The sequence below is a fragment of the Notolepis coatsorum genome (genome assembly GCF_963971535.1).
Source record: "Notolepis coatsorum genome assembly, chromosome: 1".
In the NCBI taxonomy this organism is placed as follows: Eukaryota; Metazoa; Chordata; class Actinopteri; order Aulopiformes; family Paralepididae; genus Notolepis; species Notolepis coatsorum.
In genome coordinates, this window is record NC_140165.1 from 9,733,342 (window position 1) to 9,751,730 (window position 18,389).

At 41.4% G+C, this 18,389-nt stretch overlaps 1 protein-coding gene across 1 annotated transcript; it reads right to left on the reverse strand.

The window, feature by feature from the left end:
* Positions 1–9,825: 9,825 nt before the first annotated feature.
* LOC311244862 (uncharacterized protein) lies at positions 9,826–15,677 on the reverse strand (the record flags this gene model as incomplete). The annotated part of the gene is made up of 5 exons (XM_084334549.1): positions 15,549–15,677; positions 12,795–12,872; positions 12,577–12,687; positions 11,850–11,960; positions 9,826–9,986 (listed from the first exon to the last, which is right to left on the reverse strand). The coding sequence occupies exons 1-5, from the start codon at positions 15,580–15,582 to the stop codon at positions 9,826–9,828; spliced, it is 495 nt and encodes a 164-aa protein (XP_084190675.1). The 5' UTR covers positions 15,583–15,677.
* Positions 15,678–18,389: the final 2,712 nt, after the last annotated feature.

An 18,389-nucleotide genomic window follows, 5' to 3' on the forward strand; every position in this document is an offset into this window, starting at 1 on the left:
GAGACCCGGGTTCGAAACTCCCTCGGGTAAAGTTTGAGGTGACGATGCCACAACCGTTACACAGATATCAAAAAGATGTCATATCACCAGTGTTGGGCAAGTAACTTTAAAGAAGTAATTAGTTAGTTACTAGTTACTTCTTCAAAAAGTTACTAAATTAGTTACTCAGTTACAAATTATAAAAGTAACTAGTTACTTCAGAAAGTAACTATTGTGTTACTTTAAAAAAAAAAATTACCCCACCTCCACCCCTCTTTAACGGAACATAAAATACATGTGCATGTTCAATTATTTATGATAAATCTGAATATTATAATGGAATGGACACTTAATACAATACATTATTAACAAACAATGTACACAAATCTAAACAATTTTAATGTTGCTGTGGGACAAAGTGAAACTAGCCTCCAATCAAATGCCATGTATGTTTGGATTTGTTTGTTTTCAGGTGTTTCCATAATCTCACCACGTTTTGGTTGGGTTGTCATTGAGGTATTTGAAATATTGGGTTGTTGTGTTTATGCCGTTATCTGTGTCATGAAACAAGGACGTTTCTTTTGAGAGGGGGGGAGGTATGTAAGCTATTTAATGTGTTCTATATTATTATTGAGGCAGACGTTATTAGGTGGAGTGGCCCGCCCTCTTGGGGTTTTTGTCTTGGGGAAGAGTGGGGGCACGCGCCTGTCAGAAGTGGCTTGTATCCAAAACAGCGCTGCTAGGATCCTGATGAGAGTGCGGAAATACCACCACATCACCCCCATCCTCAAGTCCCTTCACTGGCTCCCTGTCTCACTCAGGATTGAGTTCAAAGTCTCCCTGCTCACCCACAAATGTCTCTACGGAAACGCCCCCCTATACCTCAAAGAACTCATCACCCCTCACTCCTCCTCTCGACATCTCCGCTCTGGCCAGGCAAACCTCCTCCAGCGCCCAAGAACAAATCTCTGCACTATGGGAGATCGGGCTTTTTGCTCCTCCGCTCCCAGTCTGTGGAATGCTCTCCCTGACTACCTGAGAGCACCACAGACTGTGGATGTTTTTAAGAAAGGCCTCAAAACCCACCTTTTTAGTAGAGCCTTCTGTTGACCTTTTAACAAATTTTTTGCTCCACACATTTTATGTTCTTTTATCAGTTTTATTATTCTATGTTTCTCTATGTTATTTTATGTTTTAGTCTTGCCTATTTTTATATTCTCTCTTTCCTTTATTCTCGCTAGCTTTTAAGTCCCTTTAACTGTAGTGCTCTGAGAGTTGCCCCGCAACTGTAAAGCGCATTACAAATGAAATCTATTATTATTATTATTATTCTGCGCGCCTGTGAGAAGTCGGTTGTTGTGTTTTTGGAGTGGAGGAGGAGGAGAGAAATAAAGCAAAACCTGTTTTGTTGATGATCACCCATCAAGTCTCCCGTGATTTTATATTACTATAGTGTAGTCTATTCCTCTGTTACATTACGTTTTGGATTATTTGGGCTCCCCATACCCGTCTCTTGTTGACTGACTCGCTTGTGTTGTTCGCTTAAATTATAGTAACGCGCCGCATTTTTTGGCAGTAACGGCGTTATTAAGATTGGAAGAGTAATCTGTTAGATTAATCGTTAGTGAAAAAAGTAAGGCCGTTATTCCCATCACTGCATATCACATTGTAACTGGTATTGGAAAGCTCAATACCCATAATGTCAAAACTAGCAAAGAGTCTACCCAAAATTCCTGAACTCCTACAGTCTACAGTCACTTTCACACCTAAGCTCTTTGGACTGCTTTAATTTAACCCTGGTTCGTTTCCTAATCCGGTTGGTTTTGGATGGTGTGAAAGCTCATTCGAATTCTGGGCCCTCATTTATCAACAATGTGTAGAAAGTGTTCCATTTCCATTCCTACGCACGGAATTTAGAATGCGAGTACGCACAGAAAAACCAGGATTTATCAAATGTGCGTACACAGGTTGATAAATACCATTTGTTCTACGCTCCGTGCTTGTGCACGATTTTAAGTATTTGCATATAGAACCGCCCGTAATTAACCATATACGGTAATGAAACACCCACATGAAATGTGGAAAAGTGGACTAAACCGAGCGAACACGTGGGAGAAATACGCGACAGGCTGACAGACGTGTACGGGCGATATGGCAAAAAATTATATTGCGATTACGATATGATAATGTTATCATATCACTCGATAATTATCTAAATTGTTATAAGTATAAAAATAAAAAAAACAGATGTATGTTTATTTTGCAGCTATTCTTTGTCGTTGCCGCCATCTTTAGTGTTACATCCCCTCACACTCCAGTTCTCAGGCTGCAGCTGGTTTAAAAGCTAAAGTAAACCGGCTTCTCTGCTGGCTGTGGCTCCAGGGGAGTTGAACAGTTCTGGCTCTGCTAGTTTCTTTTCTATCTTTTGGCGCTTTTTTGGTGGACAAACCACCGCACATGTGCACCGTGACTCATGACTAGAGTCTAGCTCTGCTAGCACACATAGCCTACTGTGTACAGACGGTTTCAAACTGTATTTTAAATTAGAAAGCAAACAAAATAAATAGACAAGAGAAAAATAAATCTCAATTTGGTCAGTATTGTCATTTGGACAAGCAAAGCCATTACTTTAAGTTGCAGGCAAGAAAGACAAGTCTGTCCACCGTGTCTGGTTTTAAAACTGCCCTGTTGCAGGTCAATAATAATAATAAAAAAAAAAAAAAATCTTTTTTCCGATACAGATTATTAACACTTTGGCTGCCATGGGTTAAATTCATTATCAACCGTAGGTTGCCGGCTCTATTTGTCTATAGAGAATGTCCCCTTCTTTGCAGGGCTATAACTTTTTAAATTCTATTGCTACATTGCCATTATTAGGGCCCATCAGGGTTAGAAATTTACATTTTTTTCCAATGGCTTTTTTTGCCCCCCTTAATTGATTTTTTGTATTTCGGGGGCACAGAATTTTTATGATGAAAATTAACAAGATTATAAAACACTTTGTGTCAACACTTTTTTTTTCAGTCTTCGTCCCTATGTTTGATAACGTAATGTTAATGTCTCCATATATAGGGCTCTACCCTAACCTTTTCCCCAAGGAGCACATGTGCTCCTAAAAAAAAAAAAAAAAAAAAAAGACAGACCAGTGGGAGGCATGGTCTAACAACGTTCGAGACAGGGGAGGGTAGAATTGGATAATACAAAATTGGGATGGAAGAAAAATAGAAAATGGGGAGAAAAAGTAAATACAAAAAAAATTATAAAAAATCAAAAAAAAAAATTATTAACAAACTATTTATTACATGCATATTATACTGTGCGTGTGCATACTAGGGATGGGCGTGAATAATCGTTACTCGTAGCTATGAGAAAAATAGAAGAAAACAAATCGAAATTATTAAAAAGAATGAAATTTTTTTTTTCTTTACATATTTGTTCACATGTATGTGTAAGATTATAACGGTTTGTTGGTTTCCTTAAACATATGTGAATGAACAAAAATAAGTAAGTATAAAAAAAATAAAAAAATAAATTTTTTATATATTTTATTTTTATTTATTTTTTTAAATAATTTTTTCCCCTTTTCGAGTAATACACGATCACTCAAGTATAGCATGCGATCAATCTATCTGGATTTTTCTTTAAAATGCCCATCTCTAGTGCATACTAAGGGCTAAACATCTGTGCAAAGTGTCGGGGGCTTTTCTTGCCCCCCTTAACTGATTTTCGAGGGCATTTGGTCAATTTTCAAGGGCATTTTGCCCCAAGCCCCCCTTAATTTCGAACCCTGGGGCCCATTCAAAGTCCTATATGTATTGTTCATTGTGTAGCAACGTTAAACTTTTTCATTCACATATTCATAGTAAAGTATGGTCTAATGTATAAGTATGTTTTCATCTCTTTCTGCAGCTTTCTCCAGAACGTGATCTATAGCCCCAAATACATTATATTGATGATGCAATACAGTTTTATGGCAATCAGCGCGATATAAAAAATTCCAACTAGACGTACTTCTAGAAGTTACTACACGTCATCTGATGTTGACCGGATGGGCTAGGGGGCGTTTATAATTCCGTGGGCAGCGTTATACCAATCATCTAATGTGGGTCAAATGTTGATAATAGCAGTTAGTATCGAAGACGGTAACTTTACACGCTAAAACTCACCCCAGTCTCCGTGCGCCGTTGGGCGATCATCGTAGAGTAGAAATCTTATCATTATGGGATGTAGATTTACCCGGTCCATCTCCAGCTTGTATAATGGTATATACGTCCAAATCATGTTGTTTATCGAGTTATTGGCAATCGATCGCTGTGTATTGTGACGAGCTAGAATGCCGGGACCTATAGCGAGTGCCCGGAAGTAATACGGCCGTCCAGCACAACCTCTATGGCACTTCCTGTTAAGCGATTGCGCCGATCGGCCACCAGATGGCGCTCCTGAACCGCCAGAGAGCTCAGTGGGTCCTCCTGGTGGATCTCAGGCCAGCGGAGGGGACATATGAATCCGATCCCAGATTTTTGAAATATTGATATCAAAGACGCTGTAAAGCGTCTTCGGCAACTTGAGCATGGCCGGGAATGACGTGTTTAAGCGTTTCCCGGCACCCAAAGTGTTAAAATATATCGCGATAATTATCGTTATCGTTATATCGCCCCAGCCCTACGATACGGTGATGTCGGATATGATATCTATTAACTTAAAGACCATTGCTGCCTGGGCAGCGCAAACTCTAATACAGACCATTAACCACTGTTTGGCGTTGGTGCCATAATAACCATGCTGGAATATGAATGCCCTTTTTCGTTTCGTTCTTTTAAAGTTCGATTACCCAGGGATGAAAGTTCTCCGTCAATTTGATTCCAAATCGCGACGGATTTTCCGTCAATTTTCTACCTGCATGGTTTAATATGATTTGTAGAGGCATACAATCTAAAATTATATATGCATAGCCTACATTATGCAACATTATTACATGGCGTTTTCACATTCGCCGAAATGCTTGCTTGTGATTGGTCAACAGCCCCCCGACAGCGGTCATTATTTTTCAATAATGACCGCTGTTTTTTCAATAATGACCGCAGTGCGCAGCTGTTGGCAATCAAGCCCACTGACACCGTTTCAGTGCAATTCAGTGCTGCCGGCGATGACAGGGGGCGGAGCGACGGGCGGAGCGACGAGCGGAGCCAGAACACAGCGGAGCCAGAACAGAGGCTGCTGCCCGCGATAATAATAATCACTTTATTTGGGCTGACAGAGCCACAGAACAACTGCGATTTGTCAAATGAATTAGGTATATTGTTAGTAAGTTAGCCATGTAATAAGCGGGATAATGTATAGCTTTACTCGGTCATTGTCGCAAAATAATTGACCTTCACTGACGTTTAAAACACCTCGCCGAAGCGGCTCGGTATTTTAAACTACGTGTCGGTCAATTATTTTGCAACAATGACCTCGTAGCTATACATTATCCCTTACGTAATTTGCGCATAACGCAGCATGGCACAGACATGTCACACGGAGCCCCGCGAAGCATGCATACAGTAAACTAACTTGATCGTTAATATAACTGTTGTCCTTGTATCTTTACGCTTATGAAAACATTTAATAATATTTATAGGCTATATGCCCTCATTTGGCCATAATAGCCTATTCTCAAATGGCCAAATCTCCTCGCTGACGGACCCATGTATAGCCTATATCATATTCCTATATGTCTCCAAGGAATCGTGGGGCTCGGGGAAGAAAGGGAACCCCTGCTATAGCCTATCCTTTATAATGTTATATCTATTTATGATTTGTTTCCATAGCCGGTCTCAGTTATGCTGTGGCTGAGATTAGGCTTGGGCGGTATCCTTATTTTCAAACCGGCAAACCTTTATGTTATAATACCCCGGTGCACGGTATTTGACGGTATGACTTTCATTTTCATCAGCGGGGGGGGGGGGGGGGGGGGGGGGGGGGTGTTACGTGTTACCAAGTAAACAAATCATCGCCAGCTCTCAGAATGATAGTCCCGTCCCGCACCGGTAGAAGCCCGCACCGTTTTAGCGTTAGCATCTAGCCTATAGCCATGGCAGACTATTTGATTCCTTAAGGGCTAGAAATTGCCTGGGTTTTGGTCATATGCTCCCGAAATGCTCCCGTTGTTTGGCTACTTCTATGTGCAGTAAAAACTACTCGAATGCTTTATAACCTAGCCATTGATTTAGTTCAGGGTAATCCAAGATTAGCCGCAGAGCTAACGCTACTAACGTGAGCTAACGCTATTTATTCAAGCTCAGTAGCTCACAGAGAGAGATAAACAGCTGACAGCGGATAGTACAGGACGGTACAAATACAATAAAAAGGCGGGTGGGGGATGTTGTGTAAACCTTGTACTCTTTAGTTCACATATAATAAGAGACTGATTGCTCCACAAGGACCACAACAACACTGCTCTCGTCACAACGCTTTACGGTATTTTCACAGCACTGTCGCAACATTACACCGTTGTGACCCACTCGCTCCACTAGAGCGGTCTCGCCCTCTGCTGGCGAGTGTGTGCACTACACTCAGTGTGTGCACTACACTCAAAACTCCGTTTCACTGTTATAGAAACTGAAGCGCATCTGTGATTTTGACGGTGACGGACGGTATTGAAAATCAATACCGTAGGTATTTCTAAATACCCTGGTATACCTTAATACCGTCATACCGCCCAAGCCTAGCTGAGATGGGTCGGGATTAATGAAGCTGATAGGAGACTGCTTCTTGGCTATACGAATTAAAGCCACGATTGAAAAGAATGTACTTCCTTCTTGACAATAGCATATACTATAACAATAATACGAGAGTACAAGAACAATGAATCTCACTGCCATGTAGCCTACACCATGTATAGCCTGCCTATGTGATCAATAAAAACACGAACTTGAATTCCATCATCATATTTATATGTTGTGTCTGTCCACTATGTTTGTTACTTTGTTATTTCCCCCCCCCTATGTAAAGCGACCTTGGGTCTCTTGAAAGGCGCTATATAAAATTAATCTATTATTATTATTATTATTATTATTATTATCACATCTGTGCGGGAGCTCACAAATAGACTGTGCTAGTCTCAGTGAAGTTTCAACTGAGGTCATCTATTCTAACCAGCAAATTGAAGTAGAAAGCATTTCGTTGTGACCAATCTTATTTGGAAACATGACACAAAATAATAGTATTTCGCTTTTTATTTTAAACAATATTTAATCGCGCTTGGAGGTGGGTGTTCTGCGTCTGCCTGCCCCCCCCCCCGTGCCAAACAAGCAGGCCAATCTCTTGTTCACGCGTGAGCCCGTTATAATTACACTACCGTCGCTATTTTACAATTAACTATAATGAATTACGGGTCATACAGAACACACCAGTGTTGAAACTAATGCACGGAAACTTATTTCCGTGATGTAGTGTTCATATTCTACCGCTGGGCGCCAGGTACGCATGCTCTGAGTCCCACACTTTGCTTAGAAATGATCGTACGCACGGGTTACGCACATAATATCTGTGCGTACGCACCATTGATAAATGAGGGCCCTGGTGTGGACCAAACAAGTGAACTCTGGTCCACCCTGAAAACGTTGGTCTCGGTTCGCTTGCAAGTGAACCCTGGTGAGGTTTGTTTGAGGTGTGAAAGTAAATCGGACCAAAGGCAGGAAAATATCAGAAAACTCTAATGTTGCCAGATTATATTGATGAACCATTGGATCCCCATACATTATGTTTAATTTTCCTGCTCGTTTGAAGTTTGAATCCCCTTTTTCACAGGATAAAGTTGGCAGGTATGGGATTATGTCCGATAAAAGGCTGCCCTGCATGATCACATGGCTTTGTTTAGAAGGTTTGGTTGACAAAGTGTAAAAGCTAACCGAACCAAATGAAAAATGCAACCATGTTGCAACTTCTTCACCCCTGAATCGAAAGTGTTTCGAAGCCCTTTCCAACCTTTATAAAAAGTGATCATGGTATAGTGACCAAAGAATGGTGGAAATACCATGATATTACCATCTGTATCATGATTCAAATTGGATGCCACCATGCCATGGTAGCATTAAGTACAAAAGTGGTACCAGGGCGATACATGACTTTTACCATGGCCAGTAACATAGTAAAACTGAAAATACCATCAAACTACCATGATCCTTTTTTGTGTGGATAACGAATTAATGATCAAGTCAGATGCAGCTCTGTCGCCAAAATGGCCAAGGAGTCCTGCATCCACTAGTCAAGCCTAAGTAAGATATGGTGATGTGATATTTTGTTCATCCACTAGTAGGGATGGGAATTGATAGGATTTTATCGATACGATTCCATTATCGATTCTGCTTATCGATTCGATTCTTTATCGATTCTCTTATCGATACCTGATCAATTTATAATTTAAATAAATTGGAAATGCAACAGAACTAAGCTGGTTAGAATAACAACATGCAACTTGACATTTCTGATCGTCATTTATTGTTGAGCCCCCATGTCAGGGGCGACAGTGGCTCGGGAGGTAGAGCAGTCGTCTGGCAATCCGGAGGTTCCCGGTTCGATTCCCGCTCCTCCCGGGCAGCGTGTCGATGTGTCCTTGAGCAAGACACTTAACCCCTAACTGCTCCCTATGAGCAGGTTGGCACCTTGCATGGTTGCCTCCGCCGTCGTTGTGTGAATGTGTGAGTGATTGGGTAAAATGTAAGGAACAAATTGTAAAGCGCTTTGGATAAAAGCGCTATATAAAAAAGCAGCCATTTACCATGTCAGAAAAATACAAAAACTGTAAAAAATAAAACATTAACTATAGCCTACAGTTAAATAAAATAATGTATTTGAGATTCTCTTAAAATGTATTTATTTTTTTATTCTTAAACTAATTTAATCTATTGAATAACAGGTCGTTATTCCTCTGACTTCTGTCTCTCACACACACACACACACACACACACACACACACACACACACACACACACACAGCTCCCTCCCCGGGCCCCTGTCCTGTAAGGTATTGGCTTGTGTTGCTACACGGACACATTTGTATGTTGCACCATGGTACTTCCTGTCTGACAGACTCAGAGTAGAGACTTAGTAAACAAACACTCCGCCTCTTATTATATGTGAACTAAAGAGTACAAGGTTTACACAACAGTCCCCACCCGCTGTTTTATTGTATTTGTACCTGTATTTGTACCCGATCTGCTGTCAGCTGTTTATCTCTCTTTGTGAGCTTGATTAAATAGCGTTAGCTCACGTTAGCTAGCGATAGCTCCGCGGCTAATTTGAGCTCACCCTAAACTAAATCAATGACTAGGTTCTAAAGCATTCAAGTAGTTTTCACTGCACATAGAAGTAGCCAAACAGCGGGAGCATTTCGGGAGCATATTACCAAAACCCAGGCAATTTCGAGCCCTTAATGAATCAAATAGAGTCTGCCATGGCTACATGCTAACGCTAACGCTAGCAACTACTGGCAGCGATAAGGGAATCGAAAGTCACGGGAGCCACACGGTTCCAGGCATCGGCCAATTAGGAACCGGTTCCCAACCGGAACCGGTTTTCGATTCCCATCCCTATCCACTAGTCAAACCTATAAGAAAGATCTGGTGATATGAGATTTTGTTCCTCTACTAGTCAAACATAAGAAAGATATGGTGATATGAGATTTTGTTCCTTTACTAGTCAAACCTAAGAAAGATATGGTGATATGAGATTTTGTTCCTTTACTAGTCAAACCTAAGAAAGATATGGTGATATGAGATTTTGTTCCTCTACTAGTCAAACCTAAGAAAGATCTGGTGATAATGATATGAGATTTTGTTCATATAGCCCAACCCTAACTGAATGTCAACTGAAGCATAATACTACCTCAGGGCGCATATGGTGTTGGCTAGGACCGGCTATGTGGTCATCTTTCTTGTCTGCAGCCGGTGAAACAGCTCTGACATGTTCGTTGGGGTCGTCACTGAGGTCATTCTTTCCCTGGGACATCTTCAGTGGACACAGCTCTGTAAAGTCCATACAGACAAAATCATAATTTAAAGCAGATGAAAATGTTCAGTTAGGTTAGGCTCTATGGTTATAGCAATTGTACACTACAAATGTAGTAATGTAATTTCATAAAGTCTGTAAACAAAGTTTTCAAAGTTTCTCCGCTCTCTTTCTGTCTTTTGCTCTTCTTTTCCACATGCTTGTTTTGATTCTGTAGGTGGGGGGGGGGTCATTTTCATCTTTACTTTCCTGATATGTTTCTACATTCTCCTCTCTTACACATCTTTGTAAACAAACTACTGCTTTCTAGCGCTGCCTCATTAGAGCTGCTTGTCTGTGTGCATGTTCTGTTTTCAGTATTTTATTGACTAATAAGCATCTTCATCTTTGCTTTGTTGGCAGTGTATTTGTCTAATTTTACGTCATTTTAGTATCCTCCTGACCTGATCTAACGTGACCCTGAAGTGTAAGCAGAGTCAGTCAGAAAACATCCGCTTTTGGCATTAGCTTGCTGCTCCCCTGGCTACAAAACATTGATGTTAGCCAGCCATGTAATATTACAACTAATGTTAGCAAATACCTAATTATACCGTACCAAGCATTAGCCCAACGTGCGCTGCATTACACTGAAGGGTAGTGTAAGATGTCTGGTAGTGAGACAGGACTGGTCATAATATAGAGGAGGGTCTACCGGTAGTCGTGTTATTCCACAAGTATAACAAGTCCTCTGCATTTGTTGTGAGTATATTTATTTCGTTAGCTCTGTAGCTCCAACACACAGGTCTCTTATCTTCGCTCCTCGTCTACTACTGACTTGACTTGACTACTGCGGTCAAGCCAGCCGTCTTTCACTTTTGCGTGGTCAAACCAGCCGTCCCTGTAATTTCGAGTGCGCGATTAGTTACAGGTTACGGTAATGCAATAAAACAACCTGGGAAGCTGTTGTAATTACCGAAGTGACTTTCGAATACAGTCTCACAAGTTGATCTTACATAAATACTTTAATTATTCCCGGTAATTAACTGAATGAACATCAAATCAATAGGACGTTTCGTATGTGCAGTATTATTGAACATCGAATCAATAGGACGTTTCGTATGTGCAGTATTATTGAACATCGAATCAATAGGACGTTTCGTGTGTGCAGTATTATATATTCGACCACTAAAGCTACAGGAAATCCCACAGAGGAACACTTCCGGTGAGGATTTCAAAGTAAAGGATGGCATGTGGTTCATTTCTATTATTTGCGATTGAGAAACAGGGTAATTTATGAGAATAATGTTAGGACGTATTGCTTCATAAACTTGTTGCACAAATACTATGAACTACTTTTACTGTGTACTTTTTGAGAATGGCAAAATTCCCTCCAGAGAAGGAGCATTTGATGTTGGATAAAAAAACATTTCTTCAATAAGTAGTTTATGACACTGCCATGTTTGTACGTAGTACTTCTTAAGACTACTTACACAAATAATATGAACTACTTTTACTGTGTACTTTGAGTAATTTGATTTTCAAAGTCCTCTCCATAGAACAATGAGCATTTTTGACTAACTTTGATGTGGGATAAAAACCATTTCTTCCATAAGTAAGTTATGAAACTGCCATGTTTGTACGTAGTACTTCTTAGACTACTTGCACAAATAATATGAACTACTTTTACTGTGTACTTTGAGTAATTTGATTTTCAAAGTCCTCTCCATAGAACAAGAATGAGCATTTGAAAATACCACACTTTGTTATGGTAAAACAAATAGATTGAGGCTTCATGGAAAGAAAGAGGAGGGAAAGCTGTGGACACAGAGACATATAACTATGCTGCAACAGAGGATGGACAACAAGAGAAAAGAAAGACAAGGAAAAGAAAAGTAACATACTGGTCTCCTGGTCTGTGGGCTCCTCCTTCAGCCCAGTGGACATATCTGTGGGTGGGTCTAGCATGTCCTGAACCTCCTCTATTTTAATCGTCAGTAGGTCACTGGGTGGATCTGGAACAGAGGGAGACAGAAAAGGTATTTACAGTGGCATGAAAAAGTATTTGCCCACTCTCTGTTTTCTTCTGTAATTACAGATTTATTTTTATTTTTAATCTTTATACAAAATCTAAAACAGGATGTAATTGAGTCCTGAGCCTCTTCTTTCATGATTGATAGGAAGTTGGAAGTAGATCTGGGGCAGAGGGAGACAGCAACTAAGGAAATACTCCAGTATTTACAGTATTATTTGACAAATTATTATATTTATATACTGAACTTTATTTAAAATCAAACATACTTCCTTTTCCTCCATTAAATTTATTTAAGTTAAACAAGACCACTGACCCCTTTAGCTAAGGCTTAATAATACATCACAGTTGGGATCCCTTCTATCAGCTTAGTTCTCCTGGTTGCTATTCAATCCGCAGGGGAACCAGGACAAAGGTGTTCAATTTATAAAAGAGATACCAGAATAAAGTGCTCCAAAGAGTTAGGCTGAATGTGAACAAGAGTTTGATCAAATTTAAGAATGAGAGGAGAGAAAGCAATGGCGACAAATACTGAGACAAACATGCTGGAGCAGAGGAAGGAGAAGACTAAATCCAGATAAAAGAAAGAAACAACATACTGATATCCTGGTGGTCTGTGGGCTCCTCCTTCATCTCAAAGGAAGTATCCTTGGGTGGCTCTAGTGTGTCCTGATCTTCTTTTTTAACAATCAGTAGGTCTCTGGGTGGATCTGGGACAGAGGGGAAACACAACTCAACATACTACTAGTCTTTATTTACTTCTGGGTCTGGAGAGTAAACTAAAGTATCTTCAGTAGGAAGTCTTGTTCTGACTTACAGAGGTCCTGCTGGTCCGATTCCTCTTTCATTCTAGTAGCTGTGCTCTTGGACGTCTTCAACTGGAACTGGAGTTTTGCTACAAGGATAAATGCAGATGATCACAGAGAGCCCGGCCATACTGTAGATCCAAGTCTGGAACTGACTGGTCAGCCAGGACATATATAGAGGCTTCTCTCCACCAATCACATCACAGTATGGAGGGGAAAAGAATGAGAACTATAGGCCAATTAGTTGACATGCTTTTATTCAAAGCCAATTACATAAATGCAGGACTTAATTTGTGCCAGGACCTGCCAGATTGAGACCGGCACCTATTTGATAGGATCTGGCACCTCCTCTGTCATAATCTTCTGTCAATACATTTAGTGGGGGGCATGGTCAGGTAGCATAGGGTTTTGATTTAATTGATTGATTGAAAACTTTATTAATCCACAAGGAAGCATACTAGGACCGTTACTGTTCCTAATTTATGCAAATGACATGTCGTCAGCTTGTGACTGCAACTTGTTCCTGTTCGCGGACGACTCAGCCCTGCTGGTCTCTGACAAGAACAAGTTACAGGTTGGAAAAACCCACAGCTCGGAACTCTGCAGAATCTGGCTCGCTGATAACAAACTATCATTACACCTGGGGAAAACAGAGTCCATTCTCTTTGGTTCAAAATTTCAAATAAACTCAGCAAGACCGACGGCTTCTCAGTTACAGTGGGTGAAAATATTGTCACAAGGAAAGATGAAATTACATACCTGGGTTCCATCCTAGAGGCAAATATTTCCTGTGACAAAATGGCATCCAATGTAATAAAAAAAAGTCAACCAAAGAACTAGATTCTTGTACCGGATCTCCTCTCTGGTAAACAAGAATACCCTGAAGACTGGCAGGAGCACTCATTCAAGGGTACTACGACTATGCTTGCACTTCATGGTACCAAAGCACCTCAAAGGTGCTAAAAACAAAATGACAGACAATCCCAAAACAAACTGGTCAGACTACTGCTTGACCTTACTCCTAGAACCCACCTCACCCCTGCCCACTTTGACAACCTAGGATGCCTTAGAGTAGACGACAGAGTACAGCAACTTGCAATGGGCCTGGTCTAAAAGATACACTACACCACTAAGGTACCCATGTACATGTCAAAATACTTCCCAAAGGTCAGTGAATACCACGACCAGAACAACAGAGGGAGCTCCACAAATCATGTCAAACCCAGATTCAGCTCAAACAAGGGACTAAACACGTTTTGCAATTATGCCACATCAATGTGGAATGCCCTACCCACAGCTGTAAAGGAATGCGAATCACTACCCACTTTCAAAACTACTCTCAAAGAGCACCTACGGGAGACTGCAATTCGAAACTAGCCCCTGTAAATGTCCAAACCCAACCCCCTCCAATGTACCCTACCTAACCACCTCCAATGTACAGTTTCTTCCCCCTCAAATGTATACTCTCTTTTTTAGACTATTTTTGTATCACAAACAGTACTGTATTTGTAGATCTGGTATGTCATAAATGTCTAGATGTAGCAGTTACTGACTGTCTATCTGTATGTCATATATATTATGATGAATTGAAAATGGGGGACCCTGATGTAAACAAGACGAAAGTCTTTCTCTGGTCTGCATCGCCTTAACAATTGTGTGTATTGAGCCATACTGTATTATACCCATTCTGCAATCTGTTAAATAAAATTGTAACATAATGTAGAATGCATACTTTTACATTTGATACTTAAAGGATAACGCCAACATTTTGGGAAATTAGCTTATTTAACATCTTCCCTGGAGTTAGACAAGAAGATACATACCTTTTTTTGTCTCTGTGCGTGCATCAAAAGTTAGGGGGCGCACTGAAATTATGGCAAGGGTTATTAGCCCCCTAACTTTTGATTGCAAAGTCTGACATTGACCCCCTTTTCAGGAGTTGACCTAGAGCCCACCAAGGTCATGCATATCAAGTTTGGTCAATGTCAGACCTTGCAATACACTGTAAGGCACTGTAAGGCTACTGTCCTGCCTCACTTCCAGTGATGAAGCTAAGCTATGCTAACGGAGCGTCTATTCCCAAAGCTAAAATGCACGCACAGAGACAAAAAAGGTATGCATCTTCTTGTCTAACTCCAGGGAAGATGTTAAATAAGCTAATTTCCAAAAAAAGTGGAGTTCCCCTTTAACACGAACCTAAACTAGGGTTTGATGTTAAGTGAGAAAGGGAGGTGGTTGGGGTTGTTCCAGATGTTTACCTGAATAAGGTCCATGATCTAAACCCACACTACACTCTGATACACTCATCATCACAGATCACTTTCTAAACTGAAACGGACATTTTCAATGAACCTCCTAAATTTGTCAGATATCTTATATGATGACAGACGGTCTTTGTTGTTGTCACTTTACACACAAACTGCAATAATGTTAGACTTACCATCGTGGCCCACAGTGTTATAATAACTGGGCTCTGGTCTGGAACGTTACCCAAGTAGCTCGAACATGAGTTTAGAAAGCAGCTGGTTGACTGCGAGCGACTCATCATAGTTTACAGAACCATACCGGACATCTTATTGTTGTTCTTGTTCATTCATTCATTCTTATTCACTGTTCAAAGTCCACAAGGACGCAACGCTGCTCTAGCTGTTGGATAGATCATTGAATGGTAGACAACTGTGAAATAACGTCACCTCAAAGCATATCCCTGTTGATAAGTGGTGTAAGAATAATGTCCAAAAAGACCTTCTGGTGATTTAACAAACCTGCTTTGTGTTTCTTCATCTCACGTTCAGACATGAGAACATTCAAGGTGGTGACCAAACTCTACTCTAGTTCATACTGCTCCTTAGTCCATTCAAATACTTCACATATCTTCAGCAGCTGCAGTTAGTCCGTTCTTTACACGATCTAATATGTTCAGTATTAGATGTTAGCATTATAGCACATTAGCAGCTACAGCGAGGTGAAGCTACACAGAGCGCGGGCCGTGACGTGTATCCGCTGGGGCGGGACTTCCTCAAGATGGTCGAGAAGCATGCAGCTGCAGAGCCGCAGAGCCGCAAAGCGGCGCTCTCAGGTCCTCAGGACCGCTCAGCAGCGCCACCCACCCAATGGCTGAATTGGAGTATTGCACTGTGCGGGCACAGCTGTGAGATCCGCGCGAGGCCAGAGGATGTACATACTAGGCTTGTTCAAGATGGGATAGGCGGACGCAGATCTGCGCAGGTTTTACTACGGCCTCACCAAGCGCGTTGCATGACGGTTAGAATATTGTCCGATTTGCTCTGAAAATCTGACTAGGCGAGGCGCGGAACTCCCGCGGGAGCGAGCCGCGCGCAGCATTCAGAGCGAGGCTCCACAGTACACGCCAGCCGCGTCTATACAAATAGTAGCTCTAGTTCTGCAGACCCCTCTCTGATTGGTTGAGCTCCATTTCTGCAGCCCCCTCTCTGATTGGTTGAGCTCCATTTCTGCAGCCCCCTCTCTGATTGGTTGAGCGAAGCCCCTCGCGCGTAAGGTTATCGAGGTGCTTTGAGGTGCTTATCGCGGAATCCGCCATGATTTTCATTCAGCGCTTCAGCTCACCTGGCAGAGCAGCGGTCCTGCGGTCCGTTGTTGACGAGTTCGAATCCCATCAAATTTTTTTTTTAACGTGATTTTTTTTTTAACGTGTATTCTTTCGCCGGTTAAGGTTAGGCATGGTTAAGGTTAAGGTTAAGGTTAGGCATTGTTTCGGAGTTGGTTAAGGTTAGAACGGTTAAGTTTAGGCGCTGTTAAGGAGCTGGTTAAGGTTAGAGTTTGTCTTAGAGAATGGCAATATTCTTTCTATGGTTAAGGTTAGGCATGGTTAAGGTTAAGGTTAGGCATTGTTTCGGAGTTGGTTAAGGTTAGAACGGTTAAGTTTAGGCGCTGTTAATGAGCTGGTTAAGGTTAGAGTTTGTCTTAGAGAATGGCAATAGACAGCCTATTTCCGCGCGACAGCTCCCAGCAGAGGGGCTGCAGAAATGGAGCTCAACCAATCAGAGAGGGGTCTGCAGAACTAGAGCTACAGGCTTGTTCAAGATGGGATAGGCGGACGCAGATCTGCGCAGGTTTTACTACGGCCTCGCCAAGCGCGTTGCATGACGGTTAGAATGTTGTCCGATTTGCTCTGAAAGTCTGACGAGGCGAGGCGCGGAACTCCCGCGGGAGCGAGCCGCGCGCAGCCTTCAGAGCGAGGCTCCACAGTACCTCTCAGCCGGCTGTGGCCGGCTGCTCCCGGCTGGGAAGCGACTTGCTACGGTCGCGCAAAGCGCCTATTGGCTCAGAAAAGTTGTCAGTCACCAGCCATGTGACAGCCAGGGAGTTATGAGACGTTTGATTGATTGAAAACTTTATTATGTTATGCGTTATCAATTTATCATCATATCATCATGATAAACTTCAAGCTGTCAGACACACACACACACACAGCAGTGTGTTGTGTGTGCGTGCGGCCAGGAGCGCGCAACAAGATGGTATACATTATGGTATATGAATAGTATATTCCACTATAGCAGTATATGGTGCTGTACATTTGAATCTGATCTAATTTTGCACACGGCCATCGCATTATAATGAGCTGGACAGGTGTGTAATGTGTGTGTGGTGACGTGAAAGCGTATCTGCCGCGCGGGACTAGGCGAGAGGCTCTCGTGAAATCGGCAGTGTCCGCCCTCTTAACTCCTCCCCCGGCTTCACTCGGCTACTCTCGTCTACTAGTCGAGGCAAACCGAAATCCATCTTGAACAAGCCTACTGTTATGAGTAAATTGACTATACTTTTGCTCACACAATATCTTGAATGAATACGTTTATTTATTTCGAAAATAAATAATAAAAACAAGTAATAAACAGATTAAAAAACAAACAAATGTATATACTCCCTTTTCTTGACTCCTTCTGTATCACAAACAGTACTGTATTTGCAAATCTGGTATGTCATAAATGTATAGATGTAGCAGTACTGACTATCTGTATGTCATGTATGTCATATATGTCCTGATGAATTGAAAATGGGGGACCCTGATGTAAACAAGACGAAAGTCTTTCTCTGGTCTGCATCCCCTTAACAATTGTGTGTATTGAGCTGTACTGTATTGTACCCATTCTGCAATCTGTTAATAAAGTTTTCAATCAATCAATCAATCAATCAACAAGCAGGATGAAGTGTAAACTATGTATTCCTACCCCCTTGATTGATTGATTGATTGATTGATTGATTGATTGAAAACTGTATTAACAGATTGCAGAATGGGTACAATACAGTACGGCTCAATACACACAATTGTTAAGGGGATGCAGACCAGAGAAAGACGTTTGTCTTGTTTACATCAGGGTCCCCCATTTGCAATTCATAGTGACATTTATGACATACACAACATACATGACATCATGACATAGGGACATACATGACATACAGGTATATAGTAGTTACATTTGTGACATATACGATATGCAAATATACAGTACTGTTGTTACCCAGAGATCCTAACAGAAAATATATACATATGATGGAGGAGACTGTAGGCCTACATTAGGAGGGGGTGGGTGGGTGGGTGGGAGAAAATATATACATACGGTGCA